At 42.7% G+C, this 26127-nt stretch overlaps 1 protein-coding gene across 2 annotated transcripts in view; it reads left to right on the forward strand.

Moving 5' to 3' along the window:
* LOC125890223 (centrosome-associated protein CEP250-like) overlaps positions 1-26127 on the forward strand; it is a 102862-nt gene that overhangs the window by 26816 nt on the left and 49919 nt on the right. For both annotated transcript variants that reach the window (XM_049578746.1, XM_049578747.1), the window contains exon 2: positions 21519-21655. In XM_049578746.1, coding sequence (XP_049434703.1) covers positions 21521-21655 — 135 coding nt within the window. In that variant the 5' untranslated portion in view covers positions 21519-21520. The remainder of the gene's footprint in view (positions 1-21518; positions 21656-26127) is intronic.

A 26127-nucleotide genomic window follows, 5' to 3' on the forward strand; every position in this document is an offset into this window, starting at 1 on the left:
TAATTCTCCTGTTTTGTCTTTCTGTCACAGAAGAGTTTTTAATTTTTATGAGGTTGTTATGCACAATTCCTCTTTGTTTAATTTTAGATTTAAATAATTTAGGTGGTCGGGGGACAGACACCGTTTGTATAAAACTATGAAAACTATGGCTGGGTAACTGAACTAGAAGCTCAGAGAGGCGTATAGGACTGCGACTCTGAGTCCTGGTCTCAACTCTGGGTTGTCAGGGATTTAAATTACTAATAAAATTTGCCAGGTTCCTAGAAATGAGAGCAGCTCCATCCAAAGTGGGATGAATGCCGTCTCTCCTAATAAGACCAGGTTTTCCCCAGAAAGTTTGCCAATTATTAACAAAACCCACATTGTTTGCTGGACACCACCTGGACAGCTAGCGATTAAATGATGACATGCAGCTAAACATGTCATCACTGGTCAGATTTGGGAGGAGTCCGACATCGTTTTTGCATATTCACACACCGAGGCAATATTAATTTTAGTGACCTCCGATTAGCGTAACCAGGTGTCATTGCCGCCGACGTGAATAACAATCTTACTGAATCTACGTTTAGCTTTAGCCAGCAGTTTTAAATTTGATTCTATGTCGCCCGCTCTGGCCCCAGGGATACATTTGACTATGGTCGCTGGTGTTGCTAACTTCACGTTTCTCAGAATAGAGCTGCCAATAACCAGAGTTTTATCCTCAGTGGGTGTGTCGCTGAGTGGGGAAAAGCGGTTGGAAACGTGAACAGGCTGGTGGTGAGCCGTGGGCCGGCTTGAGCTGTGCTTCTGGCGAATCAGAACCCAACCTCCCGGCTGAACGGGAGTTACCGGAGGACAGTTAGCAGAGGCTAAGGCTATGCTATGTGGCTCCGCACCGGCTACAGGGGGCTGGCTAACTACCGCAGCTACTGAATGGTTTTCCATGGTGTGCTTCTAATTCACTAAGCCTCGCCTCCAACGCAGCAAATAAGCTACACTTATTACAGTTACCACTGTCGCTAAAGGAGGCAGAGGCATAACTGAACATTTGGCACACCGAGCAACAGAGAGCAGAGGGAGAAGCCATCGCTAACTGTAAAGCTAATGTAGCTACCAAGGCTGGTAACGTGCAAACAACAGCTAAGAGATTAGCGAGAAAGTCGTAGAAAGGAGGAGAGCTATAAGTGCTTAAACAGAACCAGTGTGGGTTAAGAATTGAAGTAGACGTTAAAGCAACGTTAAAGCAACTGAAGTGAGAAAGCAGGCTAGTAGAATCCACCAGAGCAGTACAGAGACGCTGTCACAGAAACACCGGAAATGACACAACTCGGCCTAGGTTTCATTTCAACATCGGTGGGGTCCTTCCCCCGCAAATTTGTGTGGTGGAAATATTATGTGACGGAAAACACAAAATTCAGGTGGCAGGTGACAGTTCAAAATATCAAAATACAATGGAATATAATCAGAGATGGGCAAAAATACATCAAAATGTATTTTGATACAAAATACAACTCAAATAAATGTATCAAAATAAAATACAAAATACTGGTGCCAGAAAATGTATCAAAATAAAATACATGTATTTTGTATTTTCGAAATACAGAAAATACTTTTTTCTTTTTCTTTTTAGCAGCGACCCACAGCTCTATAGGTCACCCTGTCAGTCGGTTGGTTGGTTGGTTGGTTGGTTGGTCGGTCCACAAAGCTTTTCGTGATTAACTCAAAAAGTCCTTGACCAAAAATGCTGAAAATTTGCATACTGCAACTGGAGACCATGAGTAACTATACCAGAAAGAATGCCCATGATTTGTCCATAGGTGGCGCTATTCTAATCCATTCAAATCTTTTTGTGAATAACTCAAAAAGTCCGTGACCAAAAATGCTCAAAATTTACATGCTGCAATTAGAGACCACAAGTAACTATGCCAGAAAGAACAACCATGATTCATCCATTAATGGCATGATAGTAGCAAATTTGATCGCATCTATTGCAAATTTGAGCTTGTTTTCTCAGTTTGGTATAGCAGAGTATTCAGGTTTGGGCTATAGGATATACACAAAGCTCTGGTGAACCCCACAAAAAGGCAGAACAGTCACAGAACTAACTATGTGTAACTAAGCAAAGCCATTAAAAGACAACAACTTGATTATGTGTATATATATTCATTAACCAGACTTAACAGCCCATAAACTTTTTTGTATCAACAAATAAAATATTCACAGACACTGTGATAATAACATATGAATGAATTTCAACTTTTCTCAAATGAAAAAGAGAAAAAAAAAGCTAGGGACATATAGGCCACCCTAAAATATTATTTATTGATTCAGATTTAGATTCAGACAACTTTATTGATCCCACGTGAGGCTATTCATTTGTAGCATACTCATTCCAAGCATCAACCACAACAACATACAATTTCCTGTGTTATGCACAGTCCAGTAAAATAGACCACTAGGTCATTGAAGGGCACAGTGAATGGCCCAAGTTTAAAAAAAACATATAGATAAATTATTTTTTTTAAAGTAAAAAATATTATTACATCCAATATTATAAGAATGTGTAGCCTATGTTTTTTCGATTCGTTGAGAAAGTATTTTGAGTATTTTTAATACAAAATGACTCCACTCAAAAGTATTTTGTTACGAATTACATTTGCTTTTTATCGGCCTTATCAAATACAAATTACAAAATACTCAAATGTAATTGAAATACGTATTGTATATACAAGTAATAGAAATACTGCCCATCCCTGAATATAATGCAGTAAGGCTCTTTGTCATTCAGTATTGCTTTCAAATCTTTATTCTATTTATTGTAGATCAACTTTCCCCATTTAATGTTATCCCTGCTCAATTAGCACACCTGTAGACATGATTTTCTTCATTCCTCATTTGTCTTTTGTGTGCTGTGCCACATGCACACTTAGAGTAACCTCCTCAGGTGTGCATGTTGCACCTATTCATGCCAATAATCAGTTCATTCACTTTAATTATTTTATAAACTCCTTTACTTTAATAGCTCATATTGTATGTGTTTCAGCAAGATTTCAAAACTTTATGCATATTCAACACATATCCCAAAACTGAGGTTAAACTTGTAATATTTTGAGAAAAAAGTTGCAGTACTATGGAAACAAACTCATAATTTAATGAGAATAAATATTTCCCTGGTGCCCTATAGTCTGCTGTACATTTATTGAGACCATTTGTCAACCCCTGCATAAATGTCACCACTGTGTGGCAAAGGAACATGTCCGAATCCAGCTAAAGGTAAACACAGACGTTCATTTCTCCTTTCCGTTATGTTGTCGGATAATTATACTAACAATCCAAGCCTATCTGTGTGAAAAAAATGCACTTTTAGTGGACGTATTTTGACGTTGTTTGACGCTGTCTGAGTGCCCTATTATTTAATATAGCCCGCGCTCACGGGCTGCAGGCAGGTTAGCCCGAGCTTTTGAGAAATGTCAAATATTGAACATCCTATCACTCATTTAGACAAAAGTAGATCGGAAAATAGGGCCCAGGTTGAAAAAAAAACATTAGTTCCCCTTTTAAAGGTAGTGTCTGGAGGATTTTCCAGTTTGTAAACACACATTCAAATTTGGCCCCTCCTATCAGGCTCAACTGCGCGCTGCCCCTACCCCTCCCGGCAGTTGGCTGTTACACAAAATGATTCAAAGCTCAATCCTCACACTACATCAAGCCATATATTAGCTAAATGTAAAGTTATTTGCATTGGCTGATAGTTGGAATTAGCCTCCACAACAAACTACGTAGGAATTACAGTTGTAATGAAAAAGTTGATAAATTAGCAAACTAGCACAGGCTAACCGGCCTGTATTTGGGACTTACCTGTCCAACAGAAAGGAGGCCAACTCCGCGTTGCTGTACATCCCGAGCCTCTCCTTCAATGTTCGAAAGCGGGTGAAAGCCACCCCGATATTCACATGAGTTTTGGCCCGTGCTTTATCGGCTAGGCGTTTTGCCTCACTCACATTTAATTTCCTTTTCTTCGTGGGTACGTCTGTATCTGCCATTTCTCCCGGGTGAACGGAGCCTGAAGGTACGGAAGAAGGCTTTACAGAAGAGATTCAGGCAAGGTTCACGCTGGTGCACGCTCGGACACGCTCGGGCACGGCACCTGCGCTCTCTCATTGGCTGGGGAAATCTCCGCCCAGAAGCGGTCCGAGCTCACAAAAACATCAAAATACAGTTAAAGGGCAGGAGCTCTGCAAACAGAGTCACCACCACACATGAGTAGAAGCCCATAGGTGATGATTAAGCAGGATTTCATTTGTATATGTCTATATTTTGTTTTGTTTAAAAAAATCCTCCAGATCCTACCTTTAAGCCTAGTTCACATTACATGATTTTCACCCTGATTTTGCGTCACAGAGACTATCGTAATCTTTTGAGTGTTCATACCTGCCGACGTGTGTTTCTGTCAGTAGGAGTCTCTCCAACTGCGATACGACCTGTGCGTGCACACCACAAGATTTCTCCACCGAGCCCTCGCCGACAGAGCCCCAGATAATGCGGTGATGTCACCAAACTTGGAGACGACACATCGTAAAGACATGGATATTCTTTATTATCCTGGGTCCAAACACAACGTGCTCCCTGTGATCCTGTGGATGCCGCCATTGTTGTTGATGCTTGCCAGCCAGCTTGTCACTGTTGCCAGATCTTGGGAGAGAAACAAGCAACCAGGGCTATAGAAACAGCCTCAAAAGAAGCGACTGCAATCCGACATACTATCATGCGTTTAAATAACTTATTAGATGGATATATATAGAGAAAGGTGAAGGCAAGCCCAAATAAGCAACTCCACTTTAGAAACAAACCCAAAGTCATGGCTAATAAGCGGACCTGGCAAGTGGCAACCCTGCGGCTTGTCCTCCTCACATTTCTTCTGTCCTCCTGTGTGCTGACATGGGACGTATCTCGCCTCTCATTGGCTGATGCTCTTTGTCAGTTGTATCAGCCTTCTCCAGTAAGTTTCTAGCATGCCAGATATCCAGTCCCAGTCACAGACGAGGGGGCGACTTGCTCATAGGCTTGTTCACACATGAGGACTCGTCGTGGCAGACTATCTGCCGACTCATCTCCGACCCTCATCTCACCTCATCTCCGACTCATCTCTTACTGGCTTCAGGACCAACAACCACAGAGGAGTTGAAGGCAGCGTGGACAGGACCAATGAACTGAATCTGTTTTTTAACAGATTTGACACTGCTGGACCTGCCCATCCCTCCCCCCCCCCCGACTCTTCTGCTGTCTGTCTTGGTCAACCATCTCCCACTCCACCCTCTTCCCCCACTCCTCCCTCTCACACCTCAACACCCTCCTGCTTGACCCCCCCTCCTCCTCCTCCTCACACCTCCTCCCCCCGTGGTCACACTGACTGCTCTCTCCATCATGAGGACTACACCCCCTCCCCACGTGTCGTCACCTCCACAGTGTGCTTCACTGTTGACCATGTGAGAAGACAGCTGATGAGACTCCACTCAAATAAGGCTGCAGGCCCTGATGGTGTCAGCCCCAGGGTGCTCAAAGCCTGTGCCCCCCAGCTATGTGGAGTACTTCGGCATGTCTTCAACATGAGCCTGAGTCTCCAGAGGGTCCCCTTGCTGTGGAAGACATCCTGCCTTGTTCCTGTGCCAAAGACGTCGCGTCCCAGTGGCTCCAAGGACTACAGACCCGTGGCATTAACCTCCCACATCATGAAGACCCTGGAGAGACTCGTCTTGGAGCAGCTCCGGCCCATGGTCAAGCCACTTTTGGACCCCCTCCAGTTCGCCTATCAGCCCCGACTTGGAGTTGAGGACGCCATCATCTACCTGCTCAACCGTGTCTACACCCATTTGGATAAGCCGGCGAGCACTGTGAGGGTCATGTTTTTTGACTTCTCTAGTGCATTCAACACCATACGTCCAGCTCTACTGGGTGACAAGCTGACAGCAATGCAGGTGGATGCCCCCCTGGTGTTCTGGATTGTAGACTACTTGACTGGCAGACCACAGTATGTGCGCTTGCAACACTGTGTGTCAGACAGAGTGGTCAGCAATACTGGGGCCGCAGACTGTCCTCTCTCCCTTCCTCTTCACCCTCTACACCACGGACTTCAGCTATTGCACTGAAACCTGCCATCTTCAGAAGTTTTCTGATGACTCTGCTATAGTTGGATGTATCACCAAGGGTGATGAGGATGAGTACAGGGCTGTTGTGGATAACTTTGTCACATGGTGTGAGCAGAACCATCTGCAGCTCAACGTGGCAAAGACAAAGGAACTGGCGGTGGATCTGAGGAGGACCAAGACACCGGTGACCCCTGTTTCCATCCAGGGGGTCAGTGTGGACATTGTGGAGAGCTATAAGTACCTAGGGTACACATTGACAATAAACTGGACTGGGTTAAGAACACTAATGCTCTCTACAGGAAGGGCCAGAGCCGTCTCTATTTTCTGAGGCGACTGAGGTCCTTCAACATCTGCCGGACTATGCTCAGGATTTTCTATGAGTCTGTGGTGGCCAGTGCTATCCTCTATGCTGTTGTGTGCTGGGGCAGCAGGCTGAGGGTGGCGGACGCCAACAGACTCAACAAACTGATCCGCAAGGCCAGTGACGTGGGAATGGAGTGTGACTCTCTGATGGTGGTGTCAGAGAGGAGGATGCTGTCTAAGCTACGAACTATCTTGGACAATGTCTCACACCCACTCCACCATGTGCTGGTCAGGCACAGGAGTACTTTCAGTGGGAGACTCATACCACCAAGATGTACCACTGAGCGCCACAGGAAATCATTCCTGCCTGTGGCCATCAAACTGTACAACTCCTCCCTCTGAGTGGCCCTGTGACTATTTCACACACTGCAATAATTTAATCTAACTTGTGCAATAACCCCATTCACCCTGACTGTATATATTTTGTTTGTGTAAATAATCTTGTTCAGTTTACAATATATATATATATGTGTATATATATATATTTATTTAAGTTTATGTTTGTTAATAATTCCTGTTTATTTAACTCTATATTTGTTAATACTAATGTTTAAATTTCTTATATTTTCACGTATCTTTCCTCTCTTGCAAGGAGCAACTGTAACATAAACAATTTCCCCTTGGGGATCAATAAAGTATTTCTGATTCTGATTCTGATTCTGACCCAAGGTGGCTCTCAAGATCCTCTGCGACGTCAAAATTGCGGTGAAAATCGTATAATGTGAACTAGGCTTTACTCTCCACTCAGATGTTGGCTTTACCACCTCTGATAAAGCACAGCTCACAGCTTTCAGCGGGAAGCACATTCAGTGACACAGCAGTCAAAGGATGCACATGTCGTTGACAGAGCCAGATGTAGCTGATGCCTCACACACATTAGCAGGAAACGGTGAAACCAATCCAATACAAATGAAGCCAGTGTGAGTGATATTGCATGAGGGAAGCGAGACTCCTTGGAGATACAAGATCTTTTGACTGCTTACGTACCAAATATATTGACTAGACACTGTTGGGCAATAGTATAGTTGCAAGGGACAATAGCTAGTCCCTGCAGTCCTCACCCAGTCTTGCACAATTGGGAGTGGCTAAAACAGCCCCACTAGTTTTACAATACACCAGATTGTGAAAAATATTTTTCAGTGGTGTGCTAACCACTGTAGCCATTTCAATCTCATCAGTTTTCTACCTGCCCACAATTCTGTAAGTTATTTCACCGTAAATCTACTTGCATCTTGTTTGTGAAGATGTTGCTGTGTAATCCTAACAGGTCAGCACTCAAGAAAATCAACCAAAGACACGCAGTGGCCTTCATTTATCAATCTAACATACAAACCAACACAGATCCAAGCACAGAAACCACCCAACAAAAGGGTTTGCATGTGATTCATGTTCTTATCTCGCCAATCACAAGGTAGGAATGATTGGCCGTTGATCAGTGTGACTGACCACTGATAACAATTGTCATTTAAATATCCTGTGTTAGTCCTCTTCGTTCCTTCAGGAACATAAGGCTGCGACGATCTGCTTCCATCTGGTCCGGTCTTGTGCAGCATGCTGTGCCTCGCCCCAGGAAAGGTTTGCTGTTTTCAGCTCCAAGGCCACAGTTCTCCGCCAGGTGGTATTCGGCTGGCCTTGCTTTCTCTTCCCAGGTGGAGTCCATCTCAGGGTTACTCTGACACTCGACTCTGTAGCTCCTCTTAAAAAGAAGTTAACAAAGCAAAGAAAGTTCCCTCCTTGGTATAACTCTCAAACCCTTAAGTTAAAACAAATATCGCGAAAATTTGAAAGGAATTGGCGATTAACCAAACTGGAAGAATCTCGTTTAATCTGGGCAGACAGTCCCAAAACTTATAAGAGGGGCCTCCGCAATGCCAGAGCAAACTATTACTCAGCATTAATAGAAGAAAACAAGAATAACCCCAGGTTTCTTTTCAGCACTGTAGCCAGGCTGACTGAGAGTCAAAGCTCTATTGAGCCTTGTATTCCTTTAGCCCTTAGCAGTAATGATTTTATGAGCTTTTTTAATGACAAAATTCTAACTATTAGAGGCCAAATTCATGACCTCCTGCCCTCAGATAGTACCTATCTAACCTCAAACACAGCTGTAAGACCTGATATATACTATATATACTTCTTCTGTTATTATACACATATGATTATTGTCACACATGTATACTGCCAGGTATTAATACATACTTTCAACATATTGTACCGCAGTAACCAGAACTATAACTATGATATTATTACTTTCATTAATGTTGTTGTAAGATACTGTCATTACCTGCATCTCTCTCTCTCGCTCTCTCTCTCTCTCTCCCTCTCTCTCTCTCTCTCTCTCTCTCTCTCTCTCTCCCTGTGTCATATGGATTACTGTTAATTTATCATGTTGATCTGTTCTGTACGACATCTATTGCACGTCTGTCCGTCCTGGAAGAGGGATCCCTCCTCAGTTGCTCTTCCTGAGGTTTCTACCGTTTTTTTTCCCCCGTTAAAGGGGTTTTTTTGGGGAGTTTTTCCTTATCCGCTGTGAGGGTCTTAAGGACAGAGGGATGTCGTATGCTGTAAAGCCCTGTGAGGCAAATTGTGATTTGTGATATTGGGCTTTATAAATAAAATTGATTGATTGATTGATTGCTTCTCCCCGATTTCTCTTCAAGAATTGACCGCAGTGATTTCTTCATCTAAATCATCAACGTGTCTCTTAGACCCCATCCCAACTAGGCTACTTAAGGAGGTCTTACCTTTAGTTAACACTCATATATTAGATATGGTCAATATATCCTTATTAACAGGCTATGTACCACAGTCTTTTAAGGTAGCTGTAATTAAACCTCTACTAAAAAAAGCCCACCCTGGATCCAGAGGTGTTAGCCAACTGTAGACCAATATCTAATCTTCCCTTTATGTCAAAGATCCTTGAGAAAGTAGTCGCAGACCAGCTGTGTGATTTTCTCCATGATAATAATTTATTTGAGGAATTTCAGTCAGGATTGAGAGTGCATCATAGCACTGAGACAGCACTAGTTAAAATTACAAATGACCTTCTGATTGCTTCAGCCAAAGGACTCGTCTCTGTACTTGTTTTTTAGTGTGGCGTTTGACACTAATGACCATCAAATTCTGCTACAGAGACTGGAACACTTAATTGGCCTAAAAGGTTCTGCACTAAGCTGGTTTAAATCTTATTTATCTGATCGTTTTCAGTTTGTTCATGTTCATAATGAGTCATCCTTACGTACTAAAGTTTGTTTTGGAGTTCCGCAAGGTTCTGTGCTCGGACCAGTCCTATTTACTCTATATATGCTTCCTTTAGGTAACATCATTAGAAATCACTCTGTAAATTTCCATTGTTATGCGGATGATACACAGTTGTATTTATCGATGAAGCCAGAAGAAAGTAATCAATTAACTAAACTTCATAATTGCCTTAAAGACATAAAAACCTGGATGAGCACCAATTTCCTGAAATTCAGACAAAACTGAAGTTATTGTTCTTGGCCCGAAACGACTCAGAGACTCTTTATCTGATGACATACTGTAGTTTCTCTAGATGGCATTGCTCTGGCCTCTAGCACTACCGTAAGAAACCTCAGAGTAACATTTGATCAAGATTTGTATTTTAATTCTCATTTAAAACAAACCTCACGGACTGCATTTTTTCATCTGTGTAATATTGCGAAAATTAGGCCTATCCTGACCCGAAAAGATGCAGAAAAATTGGTCCATGCTTTTATTACTTCAAGGCTGGATTCCTGTAACTCTCTATTATCAGGTAGCTCTAATAAGTCTTTAAAAACTCTCCAGCTAATTCAGAATGCAGCAGCACGTGTACTAACAGGAACTAAGAAACATGATCATATTTCTCCTGTTTTAGCTTCTCTGCACTGGCTCCCTGTAAAATCCAGAATTGAATTTAAAATCCTACTGTTAACTTATAAAGCTCTAAATGGTCAAGCTCCGTCATATCTTAGAGAGCTCACAGTGCCATATTCGGCAGGTACATTACCTTTAATTGTCAGTGCGTGCTGTTCTGAAATGGAGGTGGACGGTACAGGTCCCTCTCTCCCTCAAAACTAATCAAACACCATCAAATGACTCCAAAACGCTCTTGTGGACAACTTGTAGCTTACACATTCACCATGCTCTGAAATAATAATGTAATATTATGAGACAGAGTTTATTTAATAAACAGTCTGTTTATTCCTAACAATGAGAAGTAATGTCAGTCACTTCACTATATGCTCTGGGCAAGCACTTATCCATAACATAACCACCACAACATTTGCATTTTAGCCTTATTTACCATTGCTTGGGTTGTAGGCTAATGTTACTCAACATGGAGGTAATGTTATAGCAGAGGGATTGGTGAGCAAAATACACAACGATCATTTACTACGTCTGCTCGTTTAGTGGTAAGATAAGATACACCTTTATTGATCCCATAATTGAGAAATTCCAGTCTTACAGCAGTCAAGAGGAAAGAGTCAGATTAAAGATTTCAAATTTAAACTTAAAAACTTAAATAACTAGGCATGCAAATAAGTACAAAAATACAAGAGACTGCGATAAATAATAATAACAATAACAATAAAAATAATAATGGGAAGTGGATAATAAGGAGCAGCAGTGAATGAAAATGGCCAGTGGATAAGGTGCAAGTGATTGTATTTGCAAAAACAGCAGACTGCTGTGGTGTCTATAAAGTGTCCATAGTGTCAATAAAGTGTCCATGGTGCAGTCTACTGTGAGCAGTGCTGGTTATGTAGCCTGACAGGAGCAGGCAGGAAGGACCTGCGATAGCGTTCCTTCACACACCTTGGGTGAATCAGTCTGTCACTGAAGGAGCTCTCCTGAGCTTTTATCTCCTCCTGCAGAGGATGGGAGTCATTAGTCCTCAGAGATGACTGCTTGGCTGTCATCCTCCTTTCTCCCACCACCTGCACAGAGTCCAGAGAGCATCCCAGGACAGAGCTGGCCTTCTTGATCAGCTTGTCTAGTCTCTTCCTATCTGCAGCCGAGACGCTGCTGCCCCAGCGGACTACTCCGTAGAAGATGGCTGATGCCACCACAGTGTCAAAGAAGGTCTTCAGGAGCGCCCCCTGCACTCCAAAAGACCTGAGCCGCCTCAGCAGGTAGAGTCTGCTTTGGCCTTTCCTGTATAGTGCTGTTACGTGATTAGTCCAGTCCAGTTTCAATCAATCAATCAATCAATTTTATTTATAAAGCCCAATATCACAAATCACAATTTGCCTCACAGGGCTTTACAGCATACGACATCCCTCTGTCCTTAAGACCCTCACAGCGGATAAGGAAAAACTCCCCAAAAAAACCCCTTTAACGGGGGAAAAAAAACGGTAGAAACCTCAGGAAGAGCAACTGAGGAGGGATCCCTCTTCCAGGACGGACAGACGTGCAATAGATGTCGTACAGAACAGATCAACATGATAAATTAACAGTAATCCATATGACACAGAGAGAGAGAGAGAGAGAGAGAGAGAGAGAGAGAGAGAGAGAGAGATATGCAGGTAATGACAGTATCTTACAACAACATTAATGGAAGTAATAATATTATAGTTATAGTTCTGGTTACTGCGGTACAATATGTTGAAAGTATGTATTAATACCTGGCAGTATACATGTGTGACAATAATCATATGTGTATAATAACAGAAGAAGTATGACTAATGACTAATGATGGCAGCAGCAGCAGGAGGCATCTGGCGGGACCACGGCAGCACAACCACACACGTCACACGCTGTCCAGGCACCGCTGTGATATGAGTTAATCTGAGAGACAGTGGAGCACAAAGGCTCCGGAGAAGAAGCCCAGTTAGTGACATCCAGAATGGCCGGGTTAGCTAGATGCAGTAATAGGATACGAGAGAGAGAGAGAAGGAGAGAAGGGGCCCGTGTATTATAGAGGGGTCCTCCGGCAGACTAGGCCTAAGTCAGCTAACTAAGGGCTGGTACAGGACAAGCCTGAGCCAGCCCTAACTATAAGCTTTATCAAAGAGGAAAGTCTTAAGTCTAGTCTTAAATGTGGAGCGGTGTCTGCCTCCCGGACCGTAACAGGAAGATGATTCCACAGGAGAGGAGCCTGATAGCTAAAGGCTCTGGCTCCTGATCTACTTTGGAGACTTTAGGGACCACGAGTAACCCTGCGTTCTCAGAGCGCAGTGTTCTGGTGGGATAATATGGCACTATGAGCTCTCTAAGATATGATGGAGCTTGACCATTTAGAGCTTTATAAGTTAACAGTAGGATTTTAAATTCAATTCTGGATTTTACAGGGAGCCAGTGCAGAGAAGCTAAAACAGGAGAGATATGATCGCGTTTCTTAGTTCCTGTTAGTACACGTGCTGCTGCATTCTGAATTAGCTGGAGAGTTTTTAAGGACTTACTAGAGCTACCTGATAATAGAGAGTTACAATAATCCAGCCTTGAGGTAACAAAAGCGTGGACCAATTTTTCTGCATCTTTTCGGGTCAGGATAGGCCTAATTTTCGCAATATTACGCAGATGAAAAAATGCAGTCCGTGAGGTTTGCTTTAAATGAGAATTAAAAGACAAATCTTGATCAAATGTTACTCCGAGGTTTCTTACGGTAGTGGCAGGGGCCAGAGCAATGCCATCTAGAGAAACTATGTCATCAGATAAAGAGTCTCTGAGTTGTTTGGGGCCAAGAACAATAACTTCAGTTTTGTCTGAATTTAACATCAGGAAATTGGTGCTCATCCAAGTTTTTATGTCTTTAAGGCAATTATGGAGTTTAGTTAATTGATTGCTTTCTTCTGGCTTCATTGATAAATACAACTGAGTATCATCCGCATAACAATGGAAATTTATAGAGTGATTTCTAATGATGTTACCTAACGGAAGCATATATAGAGTAAACAGGATTGGTCCGAGCACAGAACTCATGGAACTCCAAAACAAACTTTAGTACGTAAGGATGGTTCATTGCGACGTCAACAAATTGAAAACGATCAGATAAATAAGATTTAAACCAGCTTAGTGCTGAACCTTTTAAGCCAATTAAGTGATCCAGTCTCTGCAGCAGAATTTGATGGTCAATTGTGTCAAACGCCGCACTAAGATCTAATAAAACAAGTACAGAGACGAGTCCTTTGTCTGAAGCAATCAGAAGGTCATTTGTAATTTTAACTAGAGCTGTCTCAGTGCTATGATGCACTCTAAATCCTGACTGAAATTCCTCAAATAAATTATTATCCTGGAGAAAATCACACAGCTGGTCTGCGACTACTTTCTCAAGGATCTTTGACATAAAGGGAAGATTAGATATTGGTCTATAGTTGGCTAACACCTCTGGATCCAGGGTGGGCTTTTTTAGTAGAGGTTTAATTACAGCTACCTTAAAAGACTGTGGTACATAACCTGTTAATAAGGATATATTGATCATATCTAATATATGAGTGTTAACTATAGGTAAGACCTCCTTAAGTAGCCTAGTTGGGATGGGGTCTAAGAGACACGTTGATGATTTGGATGAAGAAATCACTGCAGTCAATTCTTGAAGAGAAATTGGGGAGAAGCAATCTAAATATATATTAGATTTTACAGCTGTGTTTGAGGTTAGATAGGTACTATCTGAGGGCAGGAGGTCATGAATTTGGCCTCTAATAGTTAGAATTTTGTCATTAAAAAAGCTCATAAAATCATTACTGCTAAGGGCTAAGGGAATACGAGGCTCAATAGAGCTCTGACTCTCAGTCAGCCTGGCTACAGTGCTGAAAAGAAACCTGGGGTTGTTCTTATTGTCTTCTATTAGAGCTGAGTAATAGTTTGCTCTGGCATTGCGGAGGCCCCTCTTATAAGTTTATTGTTAAGATGAACACCCAGGTACTTATAAGATTTCACCATCTCAATGTCCTTTCCCTGGATGTTCACCAGTGTTGGGGGGAGAAGTCTGCACCTGCGGAAATCCACCATCAGCTCTTTGGTTTTCCCCGCGTTGATCTGAAGGTGGTTCCTCAGGCACCAGTCCACAAAGTCCTGGTTCAGTTCTCTGTACTCCCTGTCGTCCCCATCTGTGATGAGGCCAACTATGACAGAGTTGTTGGAGAACTTCTGCAGATGACAGGTGGGGGTGTGGTATGAAAAGTCTGCAGTGTAGAGGGTGAAGAGGAACGGTGCCAGCACCGTCCCCTGCGGGGCCCCCGTACTGCAGACAACCAAGTCCAATACACAATCCTGGGTCCTGACATACTGCAGCTGGTCCGTGAGGTAGTCCAGGATCCAGGATGTGAGGTGATTAGCCACCCCTATGTGCTCCAGTTTGTCCCTCAGAAGTGCAGGCTGTATGGTGTTGAAAGCGTTGGAGAAATCTTGATTGATTTCTGATGATTCTCACAGAGCTTCCAGGCTTCTCCAGGTGAGAAAGAGGTCTATGCAGGAGGAAGATGACGGCGTTATCCACCCCAATGCCAGGCTGGTAAGCAAACTGCAGCAGGTCCATTGAAGGGCCTACTGCGGGGCGGAGACGAGACAGGACCAGGCGCTCCAGAGTCTTCATGAGGTGTGATGTTAATGCCACCGGTCTGAAGCTGCTGAAGTACTTGGGGTGCGGAGTCTTGGGCACAGGTACCACGCAGGATGTCTTCCACAGCTGTGATACTCTTCCCAGCCTCAGGCTCAGGTTGAAGATGGTTTCAGCTATCCTGCACAGTTGGTCTGCGCAGGTCTTCAGGAGCCTGGAGCTGATGCCATCTGGACCCGCAGCCTTCCTCGTCTTTATCCTCCTCAGCTGATCTCTCACCTGACAGATAGTGAAGGACAAGCTGGAGCAGGGGGGCTGTGTGCTGGAGGGTGGAGGTGATGAAGTGGGGGGAGGGGTGGGGGGTGGTGAGATGTCCGGGGGAGCGGGGGTGGGTGAGGTGTCGAAGCAGTGTTCCAGGAGTGTAGGTGGGGGGGAAGGTGAAGGTGAGGATGAGGGGGGTTGCACCGTGATGTCTGGGCCAGGGGAAGGGCATGCTGATCAAATCTATTGAAGAACAGATTCAGATCATTTACCCACTGCTGGTCGCCTCTGGCCTGGGAGTCTGGTTGTTTGTGTCCTGAGATGGTTTTCAGACCTCTCCAGACTCCGCTGACGTCGCTCTGCTGCAGCTGTTCCAACAGAGGGTATGACAGTATCTTTCAAGAAAAGCGTTTGAACCATTCCTGAGCTTCTGCGCTCCATCCTTTCACTGCAGTCCTCCGGTAAAAAATGGCAGGAGCACACAAACATTTTCCGGACCGTTTGCACAGGCGTGTTGGGGTCGATGTCCAGCACAAATAGCCATTGTTTCATCCTGTCCGTATTACTGGTTGGAACTACGTGAAACTTCCCTTTGCTCCATGTCTTCGGCTTGTTACCACAATCTTTTACAATGCATATGTAAACCATGATTTACAAAAACACTTGAAAACTTTCCTCAAACCTTCTGGTGTGTCCAGCTGACAATACCGCAAATGGCTACAAGCAATAACAACAGCACTCTCAGCTGCGTACTGTGTCACTCTGCCCAGTGGTTTACTCAAGAAAGTAGTTCTGAGTATTTGCTTCATGTGTCGTAATGTTACTTAGTTATACATTATTATTGCATAGCGTGGGGAATGCGCAAGCCATGTGTTTTCCACTAGAGCGTTTTGGAGTCATTTGATGGTGTATTTGATTAGTTTTGAGGGAGAGAGGGACCTGTACCGTTTACCTCCATTTCAGCGGGCACACCTGCCACACCTATCTCAGAACAGCGCACACTGACAATTAAAGGTAATGTACCTACTCGTATGACTGTAGGGATTACGGCAATAGGCGGATTTGCCAAAATGTTGAACTATCCCTTTAATGCACATCACTTTGGTTTTAGAGGTGTTAATAGTCAAACCCATCTGTCTGGTGTATCTGTCAGTCCTGTCGATCTTCTCTTGCATATGAGAGTGGTTTGTGGAGAGAATGGCCAGGTCATCAGCATAGCCGAGATCTTCCAGCTAGGTGAAGAGTGTCCATTGGATGCCTCTCGGTTTATCTGAGGTTGTTTTCCTCATGGTCCAGTCGATGGCAATCAAGAAGAGGATGGGAGAGATGATGCATCCCTGGCGTACTTCAGATTCCACAGGGAACCAATTAGTGAGGTTGCTGTTTGTGATCACACTACACTCAAACTGGTGGTAAAACATCTTTATCAGTGCAATTATCTTTGGAGGAACTCCATAGGATTGCACAATCTTCCACAGAGTGTTGCGGTGTAAGCTGTCAAAAGCTTTCGGGAAGTCGATGAAGTTGATGTATGGTGGGTTGTTCCCCTCCAGGCATTGCTCAATGATGTTCCTTAGTATGAATATCTGGTCAGTACATCCTCTTCCTCTCCTGAAGCCCGCCAGTTCCTGTCTCAGTTTGGTGTTGATTGCATCGTCGATTCTGGTTAGAAGGATTCTACAGAAGACCTTGGATGGTATGGACAGCAATGTGATGCCTCTCCAGTTGTTACAATCTTGCAGATTGCCTTTCTTTGGAATTTTTGCAATCAGACCTTTTGCCCAATCCACAGGAATGACATTTGTGTCCCAGATGTTTCTGAACAGGTCAGTGAAAACCTTGGCAGATGTGTTGTAGTCAGCTTTCAGCATCTCTGCATGGATAGAGTCAAAGCCTGCAGCTTTCCCATCCTTGGTCATTTGGATGGCACTTCTGACCTCTGTCTCAGTTGGAGGGGCTGGTATCAATGTTGAGAAGGCTATCTGCAGGTGTGGGATTAGCAAGATTTTCTGGATCAGGGCAGTTGAGGACGTCACAGAAGTGCTGCGCCCATCTGGCAGCCTGTTCTCTCTCTGTTAACAAGGTGTTACCATCCTTGTCTTTCACAGGAGCTGATTGGCTGGTGTTTTTGCCACAGAGCTGCTTGGTGATTTTATATACAGCACCCATATCACCTTTCCTTGCTGCCTCTTCTGCTTTGCAGGCTAGTTTCTCAACAAAGGCCCGTTTGCTATTCCTTGCACTCCTTTTGACTTCCTTGTCCTTGATCTTATAGGTTTCTTGGGCCTGTTTCTGGAGCCTCAGTGACTTGGTGTTCAGCATCTTTGCTTTAAGTTGTTTCCTTTGCTCTGTTTTCTGCTAAGTGCCAGGTGTCAGCCAGTCTTGGTTCTTCTTTTCTCTATAGCCCAGGATCTTAGTGGCTGCTCCCATTTGGTGTTAATATCTGGGGCCTTAACAGTTGAGTCAGCCTGGGCGCCAAGAACACGAAAGCGATTTTTCAGTTCCAACACAAACTCTTTGTTGATGTTCTGGGACTTAAGTTTGCGAATGTCGAGCTGTCTCTGTCGTTGACCCTGTTGTTTATTTTCCTGAGCTTCAGCGTGATGTTAGCTGTCACCAGGTAGTGGTCACTGTTGGCATCTGCACCACGACACACTCTGACATCTCTGAGGGACCTGCGCCACTTCCCATTGATAAGGATGTGGTCAATCTGGTTGGTTGTTATCCCATCCGGGGACCGCAAAGTGAGTTTGTGTATGGACTTGTGTGGGAAGATGGTACCACCAACTACACAGTTGTTTTCAAGGCAGAAGTCAACAAGACGCTGACCATTGTTATTCCACACACCACAGCCATGCCTCCCTACAGCTCTGTCACAGTTGTCATTTCCGGCTCCAACCTTGGCGTTCATGTCACCCATAACAAGCAGCATATCATGTTGAGGGACCTTGGAGACGGTTCGTTGTTGATCTTTGTACCAGTCATCCTTGTCCTCTACCTCAGCTTCATTTGTTGGAGCATAACATTGTATGATGGTCAGTTTACAATGTTTAGAACTGAAGCGAGCCCTGATGATTCTGTCACTCACAGGTTCCCATTCTTCCAAGGTTTTTGCCTTCTCTTTGGAGACTATGAGGGCCACATCATGAATGTGTTTGTCCTCATGTCCTGAGTATAGGACAACTGATCTTTTGTTGGTTGATTGGCGGGCAGAACCAGTCCATCTACACTCACTGATTCCCAGAATATCCAGCCTGCGCCTTTCCATCTCATTGGTGACCTGGGCTAGTTTGGACGTCTCATACATAGTGTGGACATTCCATGTTCCTGGCGGACATTTGTTTTGGGCCTGAGTAGACTGTCTGTCCTTGCCTAGCTTCCTCTTGAAGGCTTTCACCAGGAGTGGTCATACTGTCAGTGGACTGACTCGAGTCTGCTACATGGCCCGGAGAAATTGAAGCATTTGTCGAAGTTTCCGTAACAATAATACGTTTTTACGGGGTGGGGTTGTTGGCCCCACGCCCAACCCCCACCTAGGGGAAGTGTTTTGGAGTTGGCTTGTTAGTCCCCTACCCTTGTCTATGGTCTTCCAGGTGATGGATTACAGCCTCATACCACGTGAGGCCAGACAGACTTTGGGTCGTGTACAAGCTGCCCTGTCACGTCAAGCCCAAACAACTCCAGCTACTGTATAGAGAAAGCTGCAAAGCCAACCCTACCAGCAGCACGAATATCCTACACCAATGTATTCTGGGTCTAGAGGCCTGGCCCCTTGAATTTACAACATGTAAAGATGTAGTATGGCCAAGGAGAGAAACTTCTCTGAGCTAGAAATGGAAAAAGGCTGACCTTCCAGGTCTAGTACGCCCAACTGATTTTATCTGGCAGTCTGAAAAAAGGAATCAAAGGAAGTCGAAAAAGCACAGTGTGGAAAGAAATCAGTGCTGCAGTGGGCAGTCAAACTCCAGCTAAGGTTGAAATATTTTATTTATACATCCACATGTACTAACCTATAGTTTTCATATATGAATGATATAGCATATATATTATATAATATTGATACTGGTATTGATATTTATGTAAAAGCTTATTATTGACCCAGACCAAGGAGCACATGGTTACGTGCGTTGGGTCTGCTTCCATTTCAGGCATGACCCGTGGTAGAGGAGACACAGAAACACCACCTGTGTCCAATCCTCAAAAAATGAAGGCAAAATTTTAGGCAACTAGTGTTTAGATATTGATACTGTTGCAGATTTATTTATTTGTTTGTGATGATGTTTTAATTATAAGTGATATAAAAATGTTTTGGTTTGTCAGTGGTAAAGAAAAAAGAAAGGTTTCATATAGATTAGAACACAGTGGTGTTCAGACTCTATCAGCCTGGAGCTAGTCCTACTGAGCCAGGCAGCTATGAGCTGTGATAGAGAGCACACATCAGTTTTTAATGATTGATATGTGGCTGCAAATACTTAGATGCCAGTCAAAATGGCATCTGGTATGGTCTAATAACACTTCTCCAACTCAGCCAGATTTACTATGCTGCACAGCAAGTCTGCTCTTACTCAAGGCCAATTTCCAGCAGATGCGTGTTGGTTGCGTCTGCTCTCCGGCACAGCAGCGGAGCCGATAGGATTCCATTCTAGTTAATGTGTGTGTTTAATGTGTGTGTTTCAAAATAAAGTACATAGTGTTCACGGCGGATCATATTTTCCTGCACTACACCTTAAAAACTACATAATGGGCAGAGGCAGGCCTGAAGTCAACAGGTCAGAGGTTTTCAGACGTCATTTCACCCCGTGAACACCATGGACGAGGAGATATTAATCATAGCAGTGCACCGAGATGTCTTCCGGCAGAGCTGCACCGCACCGCACAGCAAACGCAGCCGGTGGGTATTGACGGACGGCGGAGCACACAGCAGATAACCAGCGCTGCCGTTCCACAACGGACACGCATCCAGTGGAAATCCGGCGTCAGACTTGCATTCACAAGCTGAGACCTGATGTGAGATTTGATAGTGGCCTCAGCTCACATCCACACTGATAAAGGCCGAGCTTTGCATGAAAATGACCATACACCCAGTTTTCTGTCGTACCTTTGTTTCATAAATGAGGGCCATCGTCAAATGTGGCAAAGAACATTTAAAGAATGTAGGTCAGATAGCTGTACATAAGAAACAAGTTGCACTATGAGGTATTGTTTAGCTGGCATGAAAGTTTAGTGGTTGATTAACTTGATGGGCCCTGATACAGACCCTGTGGTTTGACTCATGACATCCCAAACTTTAACTTTAACAGTTGTATTGGAGCTTGCCTCTATTTGTATTGAATATCAGTTCTTTAAAAAGAGTAGTAGAACAGTAGTGTACAGTGTGAACACTATAAAACTCCATGACATTGAATAACACAGCTTTCGCAAACATATTTTTTTGAGCTCATCTCCTGTTAGCCATTGTAAGATACAAGATAAAGATACCTGCTAACAAAATGGAATGTTTTTACACTTTAAGATCAAACTACTCCACATAAAATGGATCCCAGTTCACCGAGAGTACACTCAACAGACATTTCCAAGTTTCATTAGTCAGGTGATTTAAATACTGCCAAGTTGTACACATTTTGAAGCTGCATGGCATAGAGGGACTGCTTGTTAGGGCAGTTATCATGGTGGTATGTAATAATAGATACACTTTGTTTAAAGAACAGCTGAACAAAACTGTACAAAAACAACCAGTGTTGACAAAGCAGCAGCTATCAGCTCAACTCATTAACCACAGCGCTGAACTGTTGACCAGTTTTGCCACAAAATCACTCATGATTCATTCGGAGCTTTACTTTTAAACTTCAAAACTGGATGAAACAAAATTACTGCTTACAACTGAGCTACAGTGTTGTATCATCAGTCTTCCGTGCAGCGTTATTCCAGGAGGTACTTTTGTTATGCATTTATAGCTTCAGCCTTACATGAAATTTATAGTTCTGCATTGAATTGACGTGTTGGTTACGACGTACGGCATAGGCGACATGCATGGGCTACGTGTGTAGGGTCAGCGCACGACCATAAATTTGAATGTGTAAGTTACAGATTGGAAGAGTAGTCAGAAGAATAAGGCTGGCAATATTCTTTACTTTTTCCTCTTGTCAACAATTTCCATGTACAGATCCAACAATGAAGGTATCTATTGTTGTCTTCTTTGTGACATCTCTCAGAAACGACTGACAGAGTAGAAACACTGCTCCTTCTCACTGCTGTCTTCTTTGTGTGTGTAGGGATGAAGTTCCCTGTGGATCTCCTGGCTGATGTTAGCCAGACAGAGCTGGAACACTTAGCCCACAACTGCATGAACAACCTCCTCTACAGCAACCCAGATTCTCCTGAACGCCTAACCCTCTCTGACTCTACCCAGGTAAAACAGCTGTGGTAACTAGGGCCTGACCGGCATGCTGTCTTCATTCTTATCTGTCAGGTCAATTTAAGTAGTGGTGGAATGATATTTAATCAAAAACTGTACTTAAGTACTTTTTTGAGTTACTTTATTTCTAGTATAGAAGTACTAATATGTCTATTTTATGTTGCTTTATACTTCTACTCTACTACATTTTGGAAGGTATTTTGTGAATTACATTATATTTGACAACATTAGTTACCAGTTACTGTTAAATTTTTTGATTACAAATATAAAGTATTAATTGATAATGAATGATTAAATTAAATAAATAAGTGATAAAGACATTAATGCATTAGTAATTCTAGTTCAATAGTATCTGCTATTCTTTATGGATCATTCTGCATAATGAGTACTTTTACTTTTTGTACTTTCAAGTATATATTGATGCTGATACATTTGAATTCAGGACTTTTACTTGTAACTGAGTACTAAGAGCCTTGATTATTTCCTCCACCACTGCATAAAAGTCAGCATTTAAATCTTTATAGTAGAGTCTTGGTGTCATGGCTTGTTTGTAATGAAGCATGTCAGAATTACTGCCAGGAGTCACAGTGGAAGTTCAACTATGACTCAAAACACTACAAAGATTACATCAGACAGGACATTTTGCTTTCAGATTGTATTTGATATATGTATATCATGGAATAAGACACTTTTCTGATGATAAATTAGACTTAGTAATTATCAGTCAATATGCTGTTATGGCTGACATTAAAGAGTAGCACCAAGCCAGTGTTTGTATTTATATGATCTGGAAAACTGGAATGATAAAGCAACTGTTCTGTCGAAGACATGGACTTGTGAAACCCTGTGTCAATCATTAGATAGGATTATATTTAGAAGAGAAATTCAGCTCCAATAGCCTTTAGAAACTGGACTGCAAAACTGTCTTTGTGTAATTCCTATTGTTAAAATATTTAGTTAGAGGTTAGATATTATCAATAAGGAGTAATTTCATTGTGAATTAAAGATCGGATACAGTGACTTGTATAGGCCACAAGGTGGCAGTAATATTTAGGCCAGATTTAGTAGTTTCACTGAAAGATGTATAAATAATGAACACGGCTGAGACGTGCTAGCAAAACAGCTCTCAGCTTGTTCAGTAAAAGGTTGAAAGTTCCAGTCCTTTTCTGTTAAGACTAAGTCTCTGCATCACACACATATTTTTCAGGACTGCCCAGTAAAGTTTTTGGAGAAGCATAAATAAAACAAATTGACAAATTATGGAGACAGATGTCCTACTAGACCCATTAATATTTTTACTAGGAGTTATACCTAAACATAGTTATGACATGAACCAGAGGTATATGCTGAGGATACTTTTATTGATTGCCAAGAAACTGATAACTGTAAACTTGAAAGCAGTAAAACCCCCAACTGTAACCCCAAGACTCAAAAGGGTTTACACAGCGGAACAAATGACAGCAAGTGTGCAACTGAAAATAGACACTTTTACAGAGAGCTGGACTGGAATTACATCATATCTGGGGTCTAATCAAGTAGCAGGGGTTGTTGTAATAGATTGTAATATAATGGATTGTTGTGTTCTTCTGTAGCTGAACCTGCTCCTTGTTTAATTACACTTAACAAAAATATAAATGCAGCACTTTTGGTTTTGCTCCCATATATCATGAGCTGAACTCAAAGATCTAAAACATTTTCTATATACACAAAAGACCATTTCTCACAAATACTGTTCACAAATCTGTGTTAGTGAGCACTTCTCCTTTGCTGAGATAATCCATCCCACCTCACAGGTGTGGCATATCAAGATGCTGATTAGACAGCATGATTATTGCACAGGTGTGCCTTAGGCTGGCCACAATAAAAGGCCACTCTGAAATGTGCAGTTTTGCAGACAGTCTCAAAACTTATAAGAGGGGCCTCCGCAATGCCAGAGCAAACTATTACTCAGCATTAATAGAAGACAATAAGAACAACCCCAGGTTTCTTTTCAGCACTGTAGCCAGGCTGACTGAGAGTCAAAGCTCTATTGAGCCTTGTATTCCCTTAGCCCTTAGCAGTAATGATTTTATGAGCTTTTTTAATGACAAAATTCTAACTATTAGAGGCAAAATTCATGACCTCCTGCCCTCAGATAGTACCTATCTAACCTCAAACACAGCTGTAAAATCTAATATATATTTAGATTGCTTCTCCCCAATTTCTCTTCAAGAATTGACTGCAGTGATTTCTTCATCCAAATCATCAACGTGTCTCTTAGACCCCATCCCAACTAGGCTACTTAAGGAGGTCTTACCTTTAGTTAACACTCATATATTAGATATGATCAATATATCCTTATTAACAGGCTATGTACCACAGTCTTTTAAGATAGCTGTAATTAAACCTCGACTAAAAAAGCCCACCCTGGATCCAGAGGTGTTAGCCAATTATAGACCAATATCTAATCTTCCCTTTATGTCAAAGATCCTTGAGAAAGTAGTCGCAGACCAGCTGTGTGATTTTCTCCAGGATAATAATTTATTTGAGGAATTTCAGTCAGGATTTAGAGTGCATCATAGCACTGAGACAGCTCTAGTTAAAATTACAAATGACCTTCTGATTGCTTCAGACAAAGGACTCGTCTCTGTACTTGTTTTATTAGATCTTAGTGCGGCGTTTGACACAATTGACCATCAAATTCTGCTGCAGAGACTGGATCACTTAATTGGCTTAAAAGGTTCAGCACTAAGCTGGTTTAAATCTTATTTATCTGATCGTTTTCAATTTGTTGACGTTCACAATGAACCATCCTTACGTACTAAAGTTTGTTTTGGAGTTCCATGAGTTCTGTGCTCGGACCAATCCTGTTTACTCTATATATGCTTCCTTTAGGTAACATCATTAGAAATCACTCTATAAATTTCCATTGTTATGCGGATGATACTCAGTTGTATTTATCAATGAAGCCAGAAGAAAGCAATCAATTAACTAAACTCCATAATTGCCTTAAAGACATAAAAACTTGGATGAGCACCAATTTCCTGATGTTAAATTCAGACAAAACTGAAGTTATTGTTCTTGGCCCCAAACAACTCAGAGACTCTTTATCTGATGACATAGTTTCTCTAGATGGCATTGCTCTGGCCCCTGCCACTACCGTAAGAAACCTCGGAGTAACATTTGATCAAGATTTGTCTTTTAATTCTCATTTAAAGCAAACCTCACGAACTGCATTTTTTCATCTGCGTAATATTGCGAAAATTAGGCCTATCCTGACCCGAAAAGATGCAGAAAAATTGGTCCACGCTTTTGTTACCTCAAGGCTGGATTATTGTAACTCTCTATTATCAGGTAGCTCTAGTAAGTCCTTAAAAACTCTACAGCTAATTCAGAATGCAGCAACACGTGTACTAACAGGAACTAAGAAACGCGATCATATCTCTCCTGTTTTAGCTTCTCTGCACTGGCTCCCTGTAAAATCCAGAATTGAATTTAAAATCCTACTGTGAACTTATAAAGCTCTAAATGGTCAAGCTCCATCATATCTTAGAGAGCTCATAGTGCCATATTATCCCACCAGAACACTGCGCTCTGAGAACGCAGGGTTACTCGTGGTCCCTAAAGTCTCCAAAAGTAGATCAGGAGCCAGAGCCTTTAGCTATCAGGCTCCTCTCCTGTGGAATCATCTTCCTGTTACGGTCCGGGAGGCAGACACCGTCTCCACATTTAAGACTAGACTTAAGACTTTCCTCTTTGATAAAGCTTATAGTTAGGGCTGGCTAAGGCTTGCCCTGTACCAGCCCTTAGTTAGGCTGACTTAGGCCTAGTCTGCCGGAGGACCCCTCTATAATACACCGGGCCCCTTCTCTCCTTCTCTCTCTCTCTCTCTCTCTCTCTCGTATCCTATTACTGCATCTAGCTAACCCGGCCATTCTGGATGTCACTAACTCGGCTTCTTCTCCGGAGCCTTTGTGCTCCACTGTCTCTCAGATTAACTCATATCACAGCGGTGCCTGGACAGCGTGACATGTGGTTGTGCTGCTGCCGTGGTCCCGCCAGATGCCTCCTGCTGCTGCTGCCATCATTAGTCATTAGTCATACTTCTTCTGTTATTATACACATATGATTATTGTCACACATGTATACTGCCAGGTATTAATACATACTTTCAACATCTTGTACCGCAGTAACCAGAACTATAACTATAATATTATTACTTTCATTAATGTTGTTGTAAGATACTGTCATTACCTGCATCTCTCTCTCTCTCTCTCTCTCTCTCTCTCTCTCTCTCTGTGTCATATGGATTACTGTTAATTTATCATGTTGATCTGTTCTGTACGACATCTATTGCACGTCTGTCCGTCCTGGAAGAGGGATCCCTCCTCAGCTGCTCTTCCTGAGGTTTCTACCGTTTTTTTCCCCCCGTTAAAGGGGTTTTTTTGGGGGGAGTTTTTCCTTATCCGCTGTGAGGGTCTTAAGGA

Source organism: Epinephelus fuscoguttatus, linkage group LG6, assembly GCF_011397635.1.
Source record: "Epinephelus fuscoguttatus linkage group LG6, E.fuscoguttatus.final_Chr_v1".
Taxonomy (NCBI): domain Eukaryota; kingdom Metazoa; phylum Chordata; class Actinopteri; order Perciformes; family Serranidae; genus Epinephelus; species Epinephelus fuscoguttatus.